The sequence below is a fragment of the Apostichopus japonicus genome, chromosome 17 (assembly GCF_037975245.1).
Source record: "Apostichopus japonicus isolate 1M-3 chromosome 17, ASM3797524v1, whole genome shotgun sequence".
Classification (NCBI taxonomy): Eukaryota; Metazoa; Echinodermata; class Holothuroidea; order Aspidochirotida; family Stichopodidae; genus Apostichopus; species Apostichopus japonicus.
Window position 1 is genome coordinate 22,639,454 of NC_092577.1, and position 17,488 is coordinate 22,656,941.

General features: G+C 40.5%; 1 protein-coding gene across 1 annotated transcript; it reads right to left on the minus strand.

Annotated features, from left to right (window-relative positions):
* Positions 1–679: 679 nt before the first annotated feature.
* On the minus strand, positions 680–4,903 carry LOC139954728 (uncharacterized). Its single transcript, XM_071954645.1, has one exon. The coding sequence runs from the start codon at positions 4,901–4,903 to the stop codon at positions 680–682; it is 4,224 nt and encodes a 1,407-aa protein (XP_071810746.1).
* Between the last annotated feature and the right edge of the window lie 12,585 nt (positions 4,904–17,488).

Below are 17,488 nucleotides of genomic sequence, written 5' to 3' on the forward strand. Positions count from 1 at the left end.
CATCGTTGAGATCGAGGGACACAGTAGTTAAAGGACGACTGTTTATTGTTGCCTCCACCTCACACAAAAAGGTTTGCAAACTCTCATCACTTAATGTTTGTGACCGCAATAGAACATTTAGGATCTGTCTCACAGTTCTGATTTGACGTTCCCAGACTCCACCATAGTGTGAACCAGTTGGTGGGCTGTATTTCCAGCCACCAAATTGGTTCCATTATCAGACCAAATTTCACCAACTTGTCCTCTCCTAGCGATGAATCTACGGAGTGCATTGATACAGGAATCGGTGTCGAGAGCATGTGCTACCTCCAAGTGTACTGCACGTATTGCAAAACACGTGAAGACCACTCCGTATCTTTTCACTAACGAACGTCCCTGTTTGACATTGAAAGGTCCGAAGAAATCCACGCCCACTCTTGTAAAGGGTGGCTCATCAGGAGTAATACGAGAAGTCGGTAAATCAGCCATCTTTTGTTCACCAGCCTTTGCTCGCAAACGCCGACATGTTACACACTGGTTAATACATTTACGTACCAGTGCATGCGCACTCACAACCCAATACTTTCTTCGCAGATGCGACAGAGTCAGGGCTCTTCCTCCATGGTGTAACTGTGTATGGATTTCTCTCATTATCATCTCGGATACAATAGATTTCTTGGGAAGGATGTACTGATGTTTCTCACATGCAGGCATGTCGTCCTCCCACTCTCAGCACTCCATCTTTGTATCTCGGATCCAGCTTGTAGGTAGGGCTTCTTTTCTTAACTGATCCGCCCTTAGAGTTGTCTCGTAAGGAAGCAATTTCATCAGGAAATGCTTGATTCTGAACAAATTTCACAACTGAAACTTCTGCTTCTTCCAAGTCGGAGACAGACAAATTCATTTTGAATCTCCTTTGTCTGGCATGTCTCATTTTCTCATCTATTTCCATTGGCTCTTGACCCTTCAAACTCTTACGAAGATCACTCAGCTGCTTTAGTACTGACATCAGTTTCAACATCCATGCAATGTGACACTTGAGCTTGAACCAGCTTGAGTACTTGCTGATCAACTCATTCATGGTGTTCTGGGCTACGTTGGTAGACGTAGCAGCAACCGTTGCCGTCTTTTTAACCTCTGGGTCTTTCAAAGATATATCTCGTTCAAATTTCTGTCTTAAGGGCCACTCGTTCTCATGCAGCCAAAGAAAATCTGGTCCAAGGATCCACCTATGGCATCGTATTAGGTCGTCTGCATACAGACCTCTCGATGCGTCATCAGCTGGGTTTTCTGAAGATTCCACATACGACCATTGACTTGGCTGGGAAGTGTCAGTAATAATGGCAACCCTATTGGCTACAAAAGTATGGTATCTCGCTGAACTATTACTGACGTATCGAATTACTGAGGTACTGTCTGTCCAAAATGTCACACTGTCCAGCTTGATATGCAGGTCTCTCTCCAAGGATTTGAAGAGTCTCACAGACACTGTAGCCGCTGTGAGTTCTAACCGTGGGATGGTGATTTGTTTGAGGGGGGCAACCCTTGCCTTCCCCATCACAAATGCGCAATGAATTTGGTTTTCTTCATTCACGAAACGAACATATGCAGCAACACCATAACCGCTTTCACTAGCATCACTGAAAAGGTGTAGCTGGGTGTTTCTGACATTGTCATAACCATCTGACTTGAGACATCTGTTGACCTTGAAGTCTTTCAACTTTGGCAATTCTAACAGCCATCTTTTCCAACATTTCAGATGCTCGTCTGGAATATCGTCATCCCAAGCCAATTTCATTCTGCAAAGGTCTTGGAGAATTCTTTTTGCAACTAACACAAATGGGGCGAGAAATCCTAACGGGTCATAGATCGAAGCAACTATCGATAGGATCCCCTTTCTAGTGTATGGCCTCTCATTCACTGTCACTCGGAATTGAAACTGATCTGATTCCACACACCATGAGACTCCAAGAGCTCTGTCAATTGGTAGTTTGTCTTTCTCCATATCTAAACTCCTGATCCCTTCTGCTCTTTCGCCTTTGGGGATGGTATCCAAGACCAATCTACTGTTGCTGACCCATTTGGTCAAACGGAATCCTCCTCTGCCCAATAATTCTCTCAATTGTTTCATCAGAATAATAGCTTCCTCTTCGGTCCCTACTGATTTTAACATGTCATCCACGTAGAAGTTTTCCTTTACAGCTTCTACGGTTCTTTTATCGACTCCAAAGTCATCTGCAGTTTTATGCAACGCATAGTTGGCACAACTCGGTGATGACACCGCACCGAACAAGTGCACCATCATTTTGTATTCTCGTAAGGGTTGGTCAGTATTCCCATCTGGCCACCAAACAAAGCGTAGGAGGTCACGATGTTCCCTTTGCACTCGAACCTGGTAGAACATCGCTTCAATGTCTGCCATGAGGGCAATTGGCTCCATTCTAAAGCGAAGAAGGACTCCAACCAATGAATTTGTAAGGTCGGGGCCTTGCAGGAGTTTGTCATTTAATGATACTCCCTTGAATTTGGCTGCACAGTTGAATACCACACGTATTTTCTTCTTCTGAGGATGGTAGACTCCATGGTGAGGAACATACCACACCTTGCCATCATCACGATGTGTCTCTTCATCTGTTATCGGAACTGCATAGCCTTTATCCAGCAGCCCTTGCATGAAACCTTTGTAGTCCTCATAGTACTTTGGATCCTTCTGAAAACGACGTTTCATGTTGGTAGCCCATTGCACTGCCAAGTCTTTATTGTTTGGCATGCAAGAATCTTCTTGTTTAAGAGGTAGGGCTGTTTCATAGTGACCATTCACCAACTTTGCTGACTTATCTAACTGTTGGAGGAATTGGTGATCATCTCTAGATTTTTCAGGTATCTCTTCTGAAATCCTTTCGCTAAAGTCGTAGTTAAACTGGGAAGTTAACATTTCATCTATGGTCCGCAAACTGACGTAGTTGACATGAACCTTCATGCCACTCTTTATTGGACCATTCACAGTCCATCCCAGACATGTACGTACAGCATAAGGTCCATCTCCCTGGCTGTTAACCACTTCCCATGGTTCTAATGCTTTATGGGCATTTTGTCCAATGAGCAATCCAACTTCCGTTGCCTTTGAGTCTGGTATTGAGACTCTTCTCAAGTAAGGCCATTTTCTCAAATCATCTTGAGTAACAATGTCTTCTTTGTTAACTGGAATCCGTTTTTGGATGTACACTGTTGGCAATGGCAAGGAGTTCAGTCCTTGTAGGTCGCACACTTCTATATTCACAACAAATCGACTATCCACCAGTCCATCATTCGGCAGTGTACTTAACAGTATTTTGGTCTTAGGTCCACTGACACACAACTGCTTAGCAAGGTTCTCTGTGTCTAAAAAGGCATAAGTCTCGACATCTTTATTTGTTGACTTAGATTTCACTCGCACTGGCACAACAGGCATGGATGTCTTATTGACTCCGGCCCCCATGCAGATACTAGTCCCTGGTTGCGTGTTAACACAACTCGTCTTGACTGTAGTGGTTGTTTCTCTGGGTGGTTGATTTAAGCAGTCACCCAATTGGCTTGTGGGTTTACGTTCGGGCTGTTTACCATAATGAAGTACTGTAGGGTGCAGTTTCCGACATACTTTACAAATAAGTCTATCCTGCTTGCAATCTTTACTAATATGATTACCATCAAGACATCTGAAGCACAGTCCTTTAGTACGTAGGAAGATCAACTTTTCTTCATGTGTTTTGGAGCCCAATTCTCTGCAGACTTCTAGCATGTGGTTATTGCCACAATACAGGCATTTAGTATATTCCATACTCCTTCCTTCGTTCTTGGATCTTGATTTCTGCTCCTGTAGAATTGTACTGAAACCTTTAAAGGACTTTCTGTTTTGCCTGAATTTACTACAGTCCTTTGAACTCTCCATACTTATGTCACCGTAAATCGAGTCGGTAGCTATCTTCACTTGTTCTCTGACAAACTCAACATAGTCGTGGAATCCTGCCAACATATGACTCTTCCCTTTGATTCTGTAGGCTTGCAAGCGCCATCTTTCTCGTAGTCTATAAGGAAGTTTGCTAACCAACTTCATTATACTCTCTGTCTGGTCCATTTTTCTGAGGATCTCACTTTCATTAATAGCGTTACCAAACACAACACAGAATGTAAGGTAATCTTTCATAGCCGCTGAGTTTTCTCCTTTAATAGGTTGCATCATTTCTATTTCTTTTCTGTAAGAACTCAAGATTCTAAAGTCATCGCCGTACTCCTCCTCTAGCTCTCGTCTAGCCTGCTCATAACCTCTCTTTGGGTCTTTCCCCATGCAACTTCTTACTAGCTCTCTAGGCCTACCAGATGTAAACTGCTGTAAGTAGTATAGCCTGTCTTGGTTGTTGTCTGTGAGTTGCTCAATGTTGTGTTCAAAGGCAGCAATAAAAGCTCTGTAATCTTGAACTTTACCATCGAAAATTTGCAACTCACGCCTAGGAAGTGAAACAAGCTTTTGCTGGTCTATCATCATTCTTGAGATCTCTGTTTGGGATCGAATCAAGTTGTGTACACCACTGGAATCAACTTTGTCGTCAGACTTTGTCAGCAGGCTTTCTTCGTCACTTGATTCTGGGTTGTCATATTTCTTGAACACATTTGCCTTTGCCTCTGCCAACTTCATTTCAACTTCTAACTCATAATCCTCCCGTTGTTGTTTGAGCAATCTTTCTTTCTCTTCAATTTCTCTTCTTTTCCTCAACATTTCAACCCTAACTTTTAGTCCCTCCAACTTGGCTTCCTCTTTCATACGCTCTGTGGATGCTACAGTCCTTACTGATGAGGCCTTTGAATTTTTGGAACCCTTACTGGAAACCTGAGAAATACTATCTTGAGGTTTTATGTCGACCTCTCTTCCTTTAATCCATTCAGACATTGCCTTGGAAAACTGTTGATATTCTTCCCATTTCGATTGTAATAGGTGCTGTTCTCCTCTGTGGCCTCTTCCTCATTCAACGTAGCAATGTATGCCTTATGGGCTTCCGAAAAATCAACAAAGTTTCTGTCATACAAAGACACCTTTTCTCGAATTTTCTCATCCTCAACTGACGGTAGCGTTATAAGACTTGATATCTCATTTTTTAATCGAGTCGAGGTACGTAAGAACTTAGCTCTTTCATTTTTGAGAGCCTCCATGTCATTGGTTAAGGTATCGTATCAAAGTAACGACATAATGTCTCTTATAAGATTCCTTAGTGATGGCCCTTATAGGCTTCCGTAGAGAATGTTCAAGAAGCAGCACTCGCGCACTGCTTTCACTGAAACTGTAGCCCCGTTATACGAGAACTGTAACTAACCTAGATATTGTGCGCACTACATATACAGTAGATAGCTTTGCCTACTTCCGCTATAGCCTATCCACATTTCAATCAGTAGCGAGGGGGTCACAAAAAGGTTCGTAATCATAACGTATTGTTAACATATAAAATAAACAGTCCATCGTAAGGTTTCGTAAACACATAACCAAGGTATTTACCATGTCATGTCCGGGCACGGAGCTGAAAAGCCGACTAAAATTAGATGAACACGAAGACGAAAATCCCTAATGTAAAAACACACACTGACGAAAGTCCGTAGTAAAGTAATAAAACAACTTGTATTTACAGAGATATTTACACCGTTCCTCACAAAAAACACGAAAAACAAGGAAACAAAATAACTGTTCAATGATACACTCTAAACGCTATAGAATGGTTATATACTCGAAACGTACTCGTATAAACGTACTCGTAGGTCACAAATGGTGATAATTAAGCTCGTAAATACCGTGTTGGCTTGTAGGCTTTCAACACCCGAAAACATAACAAATTACTTTTCTATGGAAGGCCGAATAAGCAACTCTGCCACTACATAAAATATATATTAACTCCACTCATCATAACCTACCAAACAAGTAGCCTACATTTCACCTCTTAGAATGTCTACGACCATATCACGTTCAATATACCGGTTCTCGTCGTTCTCGTGTTTGTTCGTATTTTTCACCCCTTTCCTTCCGTCCTTTTTCGGAATCGTGGCCATCGGCTAATGTGTTTGTGGTCAGCAGACATTTTAGTTGTTCTATTTATGATGTGTACGTATCACCGATAATAAATTTGAAGCCCGTGATGTCCTTCGCGCGCTATCTGATGACATTGGAAAAGAAAACATTCCCGGTTGTTTGAATTCCAACGGGCAATGGATCGTAATACTTAAGGAAACAACAGATGTAGAGCTTCTACAGGAGACTGGCGTACTGATTGATGGTGTAGGATACGAGGTACGAGGGGTAACAAGGAACCTACTCACTGTCAGCTTGTTTGGGGTACCAGTTTTCATAGATGACAATGAACTGTCAGATAAGCTTAGAGAATTTGGGTGCATACTCAAGAGCGCATGGACCCACAAAACCTGTGAGGACTTTCCCAATGTAGAGAACGGGATAAGATATATTAGGTTAGAACTCCCGTCCAACGCAAAGAGCCTTCCGTACTCCATTTTCATATCTGGAGTCCATCTTCGATTGAAGCATAACGGACAATCCCGGGTATGCAACATTTGCCTTAGCTCGGACCATATCATGAGAGAGTGTAAGCAATATACTTGTAAAGAATGCGGTATGCAGGGTCACAGCGAAAGTAAATGCCCGCGGGTGAAATGTTACAGGTGCCAGGAATTCGGGCACAAAAGCTTCGACTGCCCTACTACTCCCTACACCCAAAGAGGACAACAATACCTCAGAAATGGAATCAAATGATTCGGCCTGCACAGAACAAGATAATACAACAATCCAAGATATCCCAGACAACCCCCAGCCACGTGAAACGATCGAAACAGACATACAGACCCCAACAGAAAACGAAAACAAACCAAGCCGAAAGATTAATAGTTCCCAACCGAAACCGAGAAATAATGAAACCACAGACCCAGCGCCACAGAACACAGAGAAAGAAGACAACTCAACCTCGCAGAAACGGAACCTCTCTAGTGATGACGATTGGACTGTCCAAACGAGGAAAATGAAAAACAACAAAAAGAAAGCTGACCCTACACCCAACCTAGCCAAAGCGCGTAATTTTCAACCTCGCCAGCCATCACTAGAACAGCATTAACAATGTATTTTTCACTCACCGTTACAATGTTTTTACTCGCCTGCCTAAATTGCAACGGACTGATCAATCAAGATCAAAGAAGAGGACTATTCTCTGACGTTGTTAAAAACAGATTTGACCTTGTTTTATTACCAGAAACCTTTTGGGACCAGTCAATTCACGACCAGGCCAAACTTGAATGGGATGGCGATATTTTATCTTCCTTCTATTCTCCCGCGAGACGAAGGGGAACGAGTTGCTTAATTAGGAAGGGTAGCGATATCGATGTACACCACTTCGAACCGGATATAAACGGTCGCTTTTTAAAATGAAGTATTACTGTGGATGGACAGTCTTTTACAGTTTTTAACATCTATATGCTCCAAACACGCCGAGCGAACGAAAACAATTCCTAGAAGATATTTCAGGAAAACTCCGCAACGTGCCCGAACCAATTATTCTAGCGGGAGACTTCAATACCGTTCTTAATACTTACGTGGATAAATAGCCAACAACACCTAACCCGGACTCTTCTCGAAAATCTCTGAAACTTATTATGTCGGAATACGAGCTTGTCGATATTTGGAGAGAGCGCCACCCTTCTTTAATCCAATTTACAAGGACATCCAGCAACCACAAAACCGCTTCCAGGATTGATAGATTTCTTTTAAAGAAACAGCTAGTTCGCTACGTGAAATCATGCTCTATATCTCGCTATCCCGATTCAGATCACGACATGGTTGAACTTAAACTTGACTTTACCCTTTTACCTAGGGGCCCCGGTGTATGGATTTTGAATAACTCCATACTTGAGGACACATCCTTCTGTTCGGAAATAAGAGATCTCATCGAGCGAGAAAAACAGAAGACTTGTTACGACAATAATTTCCTCCAGTGGTATGACGTTTTGAAAGATTCACTAAAAAGGACTGCAATGAAATTTACCAAGGTTTAAAAGCAGACTCTCGCGTACACATCAAAGAAAACTAAGGAAAGAAATCAACCACGAAAGGGCGAAAGCGCCAAAATATCAAGACTACGACACTACAAGGCTACGGAATATAGAATTTCAGCTAGACGAGACGACCCGCGCAGATATCAGAGGAGCCGCGCTTAGATCGAGAATCAAGTGGTTCGGAGAAGGAGAACGTTCGTCCAAATTTTTCCTCAATTTGGAAAAATCGCGACAAAGCAAAAAAGTAATGGCGCCAGATTCTCACCGACGAGGGCGCGATCATTAACGATCAAGACGATATTATCCACGAACAGGCCAGATTTTAGAAAACGCTTTACACCGCAGAACCGTCAGTGAGTATGCAGAGGGAAGTATTACTTAGGCAGCTTTCTAAAACGTTGTCCGAACCTGATTCTCAGTCATGTGAGGGGGACATTTCGGCTACAGAACTCCAAAAGTCAATTTTTGACATGGAGTCGAGTAAAAGCCCTGGTTTAGACGGACTCACTGTTCAGTTTTATAAACAATTTTGGGATGTATTGGGGAGATTTTTCTGAAACTCACGAAAGAAATTTATAAAACAAATGAAATGTCTAATTCAATGAAAACAGGTCTAATTACTTTCATACCCAAGAGAGGGGATTTGAGAAAACTTAAGAATTGGAGGCCGATTAGTCTTTTCAACACGGACTATAAAATAATCACAAAGGCTCTGGCCAATAGAATCTCTAGGGTGATCAATTGCCTTGTCTCTAGTGACCAGACCTGTTGTGTTCCCGGCAGAGATATTGCCGACAATGTTCTGGCTATGAGAAATATTATTAATTATGTCAACGAAAACAAACAAGAGGCCTATGTTCTTAAAATTGATCAATTAAAAGCCTTCGATCGAGTAAACCATGAATATCTTATTAATGTTTTACAAAGGATGGGTTTCGGTACTAATTTCATTAACTGGGTTAAAATCCTTTACAACGATATTCAAGGTTGTATTAAACACAATGGTTATATTTCAGATACTTTTCATATTCAGAGAGGGGTTCGCCAGGGTTGTCCAATTTCTGCTATTTTATATGTACTATCTGCTGAACCATTTCATGACGCTATTTACAAAAGTAAGAGTATAATTGGTATTGATTTTATGCATCATGAAGCTAAAATATTTCAACATGCAGATGATACCACTTTCTTTCTGTCTGATACTTCTAGTGTTAAGTCCGTACAAAATGTTATTAACCTGTACGAGGGCGCCTCTGGCTCTAAGTGTAATGTAGAGAAAACCGAGTTACTAGTGCTCGGAAAGGGCAAAGTACGAAAAGACGAGTTCAATTTTCCGATAAGGAACGATTTTATACAAGTGCTTGGTGTTTGTGTCGGCAATGATAAGGATGCTCTTGAAAGAGAAAACTGGAAAACCAAGACTGCCTCTTGTTGCAATCTTCTCAAGAGGTGGAAAGGGCGGAACCTCTCCTTTAAAGGTAGAGCTCTTGTTGTAAATTCTCTAGTTGTCTCAAGACTGACATATCTTGCTACTATTATTCCGGTCCCTAAATGGGTAGGAGACTCTTTGAAAGAAAGTGTTATCGAATTTATGTGGGGAGGTGAGAAACCTGGCATATCCTACAATGTTCTTCTTCAACCTGTAGACAAAGGTGGCCTTAACCTTTGTGACATTTTTCGGAAAAGAGACGCTTTACGTATGAAGTACATCTGTAAACTACTTAGTATCAACAGTATCAATCCGATGTTGAAAAATTTAATGCTCTATTTTCTGAATCATTATGAATATATGAAACTAGGTTTACACGTATTTCGTATTTGACCTCATAGCAATTCTATGAGAAAACTTTGACCGTATTATTATGAGTTGTTGAGTGCCTGGAAAAAGCTAACGTATCAAAAGTTATGCCCTCCAGTGAACAGGGATGAAATTCTTATGCAACCGCTGTTCCATAATCCATTTATTGTTAATGAACCTGACGAAACCCTCTTTATCAGAGATTTCATTGAAGGTGGTATTATTTTTGTAGGCGATCTTATGTACGAAATGATCCCAAGACGGCTTCCCGCGGAGGGTATCCATGAAGCCATTACTATGGCCAACCCAAATTGTAAACTTAATATTGATGACGTACATGATTACGTCACATCTATTTTGAAGGCTTTCCCAAAAGATTGGCTTGAACAAATCTATTCGGGCGATAAAACGGTTAGTCAAAATGACAATGAGTCACTTTCACTCACTCTCTCTTGTGGTGATACCACGCTAGATGCGTCCACCGTTAGTGTCAGGAATGCAACTGATCTCCTAAGGGAGGCCGTCTCTACAATTCCAAAAGGCGAAATCCACTGGAAACACGTTTTTAACGATATCTCTTTTGAACATAGGTGGACCATTACCAACAAAGGTCTAAAAGCTTTTCACGATAGTGACCTCGATTTCCGTCTTCTTGATAATATTTTATTCTGTAACGATAAGTTGTATCTTTTTAAGCTAGTTGACTCTCCTTTATGTAAGAACCATAATGAAACTGTCTTGCATCTTTTTGTCCATTGCAAAACCGTAAATCTTCTCTGGAGAGGTATAATCAAGAAGCTTCAGAAAATCTGTAAAATCAACAACAATGATAAATGGAGGCAAATAACTCTCTTAGGTATGGATCTCAATCATAGGAGGCATGAGACAATTTCGATTGATTTTATTCTAAACACTTTCCAAAAAGTTGTTTGGACCACTCGTCTTAGCCTCCTGAACGGGGAAAAACACATTAATATTCAAAACTTCTTTCATTATTCACTACGAAAGAAAATCGATTTCTTATTCGACTATTTTGTAAAGAAAAAAGAAATTTCTACATTTTGGGAGTTCTTTACTCAAGGTGACGTCATTCTCAATCCTCTTGAAGATGGCTCCTACGAGTACAAGTTTGACACTTAATTTTCTCTTGCCTTCCCCATTCTAGGATTACTCCCTTATCGTTGTGCATGATTGTATTGATAGTGTTGTATTATTGTTATAGTTTTATATATATTCTCTTTCTTTATTTCATGTAACCATGTTAATATCTGTACATTCAATCGGAGAAGCAGTGGGTTCTTCCGTCAATAAAAAAAAACCAAAAACCAAAAAAAACCCCGGTTCTCGTCCGATCACCGAAGTCAAGCAACGTAGAGCGCAGCCAGTACTTGGATGGGTGACCGCCTGGGAATACTAAGTGCCGTAGGCTTTTATTTTCATAATTGATAACACTATGTTGCCACGACGATGAGAAATTGAAATGGCCTACATTGTCTTGCCACAAGGAAAGTGTCTTGCCATAAGGAAAGCGATTTGAAAATCGAATATATTAACAAATAACTCCTTTGTTTTTATATATTAGAATTTTATACATATACATGTAAAATATAGATTAAAATAGTATATATTAAATCTATTCATGTATAATATATATATATGAAAGACCAAATATGGAGGCAATTTTTTTTGGGGAGATTTTCCATTAATTTAGGAGTTTACATACCCATAACCAACATGTCTAAAAAATAATCTTCGAAAACCTACTATAACCCATCCAAAACGACCACGAAAATGGACATTTTGGGTAGTCACGTGACATGAACCTCTGGAATGTCTGAAAACAGAGATTGACCCAAAGGAGCCTCTGGTCACCGTGTGACGTCAAAGTTTGTATACCGCGAAAATCAAACGCTGATATAGGCACTGTTTGTACACAGAAAGCGAACAATTGTACTGTTTTTGACTTCCAATTTCGAGCGTTTGAAAAGCTGTTAGCTTAAAAAAAGAACACATGAAGGTTAACAACAAGTTTTAAGACAATTATAAGCAAAAATTTTAGTTAAATTGCTTATTTTATTACCAAAATTTCCACTCAAATGGAGGCATCTTTTACATAGCGTAGCGTCAATAGGTCCGTACGGTACAATATACTTACATAGTACTTACTCGTTTTAATATCCAAAAGTATACAAACACAGAAAAAGTATCCTGTCAATAAACAAATTTAGCAGTGAATATCCTAATCCACGTTTCTTGTTCAATCCTGGGCGAAAAACTACCGTGAGTCTGTGTAATTCCATAGAGTTAGGTCTAGTTGAAACAGGCCTTGACCAGTAACATCCCACAATCACAAGACAGTCACTAACGAAATAAAACGTCCGATCGCTACATACTACCGTTTTTATTCAACTCCTTGGACCATGCAGATGTCGGAATAAACAGAACGGACAATATTACACATGTATCACGAACTCACGATACTGGAATACAACAAATGAAATAGATAAATCCTAACATGGCTATTTACACATGCTGTGAGCCAACGCCGGCGAGAGTTGTAACTAACTACCGTACATGTACTAACAATGCTATACCCTTGGCACGGTATATATATACGGTCATCTCTTACAGTAAATATATTACTGTCAATTGCGTGATATAATGTTACATGTAAGGACGTCCAGGGCGTGTTTACGGTCAATTTCACATTAGCTATGTCCGACCATGGTCCGACACAGCTATCGACAGTATATAATTTTCACAGAATGAGACATTTGCAGCATACACTGAAGCAGGGTCATGCATGTGGACTCATGGGCATGAGATACTCCGGGTGCTGAAAAATCTTTCCGCGTGGATCTCAAAAAATTGATCCAAAGTCTGCAGCGTTTTACGTCGGTTCTTTTACTCGAAAATCTAAAAAACCTGATGCTTTTGTTGGATGAGGTATAACTGCAACCTCCAACAACACAGAATTGTGACATTTTGAGGAAAAAGGAATAATATCGTTGATGTTTTTGGCAGCTCAAGTATACGACTTTACACACTAAAAGTATAGTTGTGAGTGAGGTATACAAACGTTGACGTCACATGGTCACCTGATGTCTTAGGAATGTTTCAGGAATGTCTGAAATAGAAGCTGACTTTTCGTCCCATTTTTCACTTATTTAACGTCCGAAATTGGTAAAGTTAATTACAGCAATGTAATTGGAGTCAGTTAAGGATTACATACATGAAAAATGGTGGGATTTTATGTTCATCGAAAAGTCTCCATAGTTGGTCTTTAAATCCACTGATCATAACCTACCAAACAACTAGCCTACATTTCACCTCTTAGAATGTCTACGGCCACATCACGATGACTATACCGGTTCTCGTCCGATCACCGAAGTCAAGCAACGTAGAGCGCAGTCAGTACTTAGATGGGTGACCGCCTGGGAAAGGCTCACGACCCCCGCAAGTACTAATCCCCTTTACCGATCACCGCACAGGAATGAGCGAATTTGCCAAAAAATTAGATTCGTAATAGCGCCATCAATCGGCGCGGCGATAAAATAGAGCCCCAACATCCCCTGTATTTCTGCAGTTGTATTATAATCATGAGATTGTTCATCTCTCTAAAACTTGCTAAAAAAATGTTTCAAGAAAGTTGCATTTCCAAGATTCAAGTTCAGCTGGTAGACAATCATATTAAACCCTGGAGGTTATAAAGTAACCTTTAGCCTAGGTGCCCGCCACCTCCTTTGTTGATGTAGCCAGCATTTATGAAATTCGAATAACATTCATGTGAGGATTTGACTTTTGACCACATTTATGAAATATATACAAAATCAGACCAACTTTAAAAAGAGGGTCTTTAAGGGGTTAGTATTTAAATAATTAGCAGACAAGACAGACAGATTGAGGGACAGAGAAAATGATATGCTTAGGTATAGTATTATAGTAGCTCTCTGACATAGCCAATAGAGCTAAAAACGACTCAAGAACATGTTGCTGACTGTTCAAAGTGGAATTTATTGTACCTCTTAGCAAGCTCATAGTATGTACTGCATTTACAATTTTTTATACTGTGACAATGGGCAAGTTTTTTTCACTGCAGCCCAGGAACCATAAATGGTTACATGTATGTTGTCTGGTATGTAACTATATGGCAAGCACACGAGGAAGAGCCCATTTTATTTGCCTTTTCTCCTCTGCAGTTCTTCGTCTACGACTCTTTTAAAATGTTCAAAGTCATTGAAAACGCCTCCAAATCCTGGGGTTGTGGACTTTCTAGTTCTTGGGCAAAATGTGAACATTTTTTGGTTGCTGGCAGCACATTTTTCTTTCGAAGGTGTGTAACGCTTTTTTAGCCCACCACACTGTGCTATCTTACACGCAGAACATGGCTTTCTTGATTTGTTTGGCATCACTGGTTTTGGAGTATGGGATTGTGATGGTTTCGCTTTATATGTAAATGCTGCTTGGCTGGTTGAAGGTTGTAGCAGCACAGATGATGCCTGGGGCTGTGAAGGTACAACCAATAGTATAGGTGCATTGGATGAACCTGATGGCATAACCTGTGCAGAGGTCGGTCGAGGTTGCAGTTGTCGCAAAGTTGAAGCTGACGCGATTGCACCAGTGGATGATGAAGCAACATGTTCGGTTTCCTCAACATCAAAATCCAATCTCCTTTTTTCATGTCGCCTTTTTCCAGTAATGAGGTCAACCGACGGGTACTGAACTTGAGGTCTGTCTAGAGGTGGAAGTGATGAAGGGAGGGCGGGGGCATCAGGCATAGTTTCGTCTGAGAAGACCCGTTTGTGTGGTTTGACTTTTGGCTGGCAAGTGGCCCTCAAGTTTGCACTCTTAGCTTCCTTTGAAAGCATGTTTTTGACAGACTTGGCATTGATGTTGGGCAGAGGTATCTCAACATTTGACAAAAGTGGATCATCCCTTAGCCTGTCCACAATTCTTTTGTAATGGCCTAACACCATGCTAGCCGTCTTCGTGGGTGAGGAGTAGTGACTGACAGAAGGTCTGTTCTTTAACATTTTGATTAATATGTACAGGAGACGGGACTCTTCTGTTATTTGAGACGCCTGTGCGTACCTCATCTGCGCAAATTTTGTTTTCTGAGCAGCACTGCTCTGTGGGTTTTCTGGACCTAGACATCTCCCAAACAAGGTGTACCCCCATTTAGACTGGTACCTTTTCACAAACTTTCGAGCCGATTTGTCATGTTCGTGGAGCGAACTAGCAGCTGTTGCAATCTCCCGTCTCAGAGAAGGAGGCACAATGTGTCTGTTACTGTCATCAGCAAGCTGCAGTAGCAGCAGGGCCAGTCGCTCGACTTCCTCAAACCCGGGGAGATGAAGATGGCGGGGAGACATGAGCACATCCTGTAAAGCAGGACTCTCTTCCTCTTTGACTTGCCTTGATGCACTCAGCACAGAATGCTCTATACTCAATGAATCAATAGGATCCCCATGGTCTTCCTCAGAGGCCAGGTCTCCAACCCCTTCATCTTCACACTCTTCTGAGTCACTCTGCTGGTCCTGATGAGGCTCATCAAGCTCCTGAGACGCTTTTTCATCAACTGCAATAAAAAATATATATATATATCATCTTTTTATATGCAAGCACTAATCCTACTAAGCTTTAGCACACATCTCAACAACGCCTGTTACAATCAATTGTCCTACTGAGCTGCCAATCCTCATGACAGTCTCTCTTCAATGAGAGAAATGCTTATTCTCCCACTTCTAACCTTACCTGCTGCCCTTAACGTTTACATGATTTTATACGGTCACCAACTAGTTTGCCACATCCTCATGATATATTGAATTTACTGTAGCTTTCTGAATGTAGTAGTCTCTGGATCTAAAATCTGTTGACTGGTAGTAGGCATACTCCACCCCCAGCAGCTCTTCAGGGCCTTCATCATGCCTCCCAGGATTGGGCATGGGTGCAGCGAAGTTTGGTTCAAAGAGGTGCTCCTTCCCGAATAGGAATTCCGACTGCTGGTTTAATCGCTGGATTTGGCGGGGGTCCAGACATGTTGTCTTACGTCCTTGGCCACCAGCTACCTTCAGTGTCTCCATTCTTGTGTTCCATTGAACTGCAAAGGTGATTAGGTACACCTGAAAAAAAAAAAATACCAATGAATAAATGAGTGTATAGGGTCATTCAAAGAAGTTGGGTACAAATAGGTGGTTTGACTGACTTTGAACATGATGCTGAATTTCAAATAAAAAAGTAGGTGTAATGAAACACCCGAACCGAATTGTACAGTTGCTTATAATAGCGTTTTCGACTTGAATATATTGCGCACTTATATGCATATGTGTTATAACATGATAACACGTGTTATGCTAGAGGCACATTTTATTGCGGCCTGTATTAAAAAAAATAGAAAAATCTAAAAAAATTAAAAAATATAAAAATATTTTTTATTATATAAAAATTAAAAAAATTTAAACAAAAATTCAAAAAAATATATATAATACCACTACGACTTACTGTATTGTATCTTTAACATATCTAGCTCTCGCATGCTCCCAAAACATAACACGTGTTAGTGTGTTATAACACCCTGGCATATAAATGCATAATATGCTACACGTTAAGAACAAATATAAGCTCAAACCTTTTCGGCTTGAATGACATGGGCATTCATTTCATTTTTAAACTTACCACACAGTATGGGACTAGTTGATGTGATGGAGGTTCGCTAAAGGTTTGTCAAGTTATGTCACAACAAGTGTTCCAGAACTTTATGTGTGTTGTGTTTTTGATTTTATTCCTATTGATGTTTCTTTTTAGTATAGCGCCACCCTTTTCTTGTGGACGCTCAGAAATCGTTTGTTTACAATTCTCACGTTAATCTCAGAAGCATCGCTTGTTTTAGATGCAATCATATATCCTTAATCTATACTCATAGTTTCTATCCTTGGAGTGTGATAGTCTGTAAGTATTTGTTGTATTATTTACTGCTTATAGGATCACAAAATTGTAAATCTAAGTTGTTATTGGCCAGTTTCTGCTGTGTTTTGTGAGGTACCCTAATGTTTTCTATTCTCCATTATGTATTACCGTAGACCAATTCCGCTACGTTCCTGTTTTACGTTGTTACTTACGGTTCGTGAGATTTGCGTACTTGGGCTCACATGTTACCTGATTGTTAGGGTTTTATAGCAGTCATACTAGGTTGTTTATTGTAGTAATTTTTGGTATCTATTTTATTACTGCGTGTACTTCACATCTATTCTTGAGTATTCTATTACCTCAACGCATTCAGTATGTTTCGTTACCCTTGGGCTTCTATTTACGGGTTATGTTATCTTTGTTATTTGCTTGGTATGCGTACAGGGTACGTGTAGCTAAGATTTTGGTTGTATGGAGTTTCGGTTAGACCATTGTTTACTCATTGTTTTCAGTTACGTATTATGTGTTCCCTACGTTGTCATTGTAGTATATATAGTGTACAGTTTTCGGATAACCACAAGTCAGACATACAGTATTTGTTCACCTTGCCTATGTTAATTTCACTTTATCTTTAGTCAGGAATGTCACCTTCTTGTGGCATATGTTATCTAGCCTTGTTTTTATAACATGTTCATTATTCTCACCTTGTTATTTAGACATAGATTTTTCAGT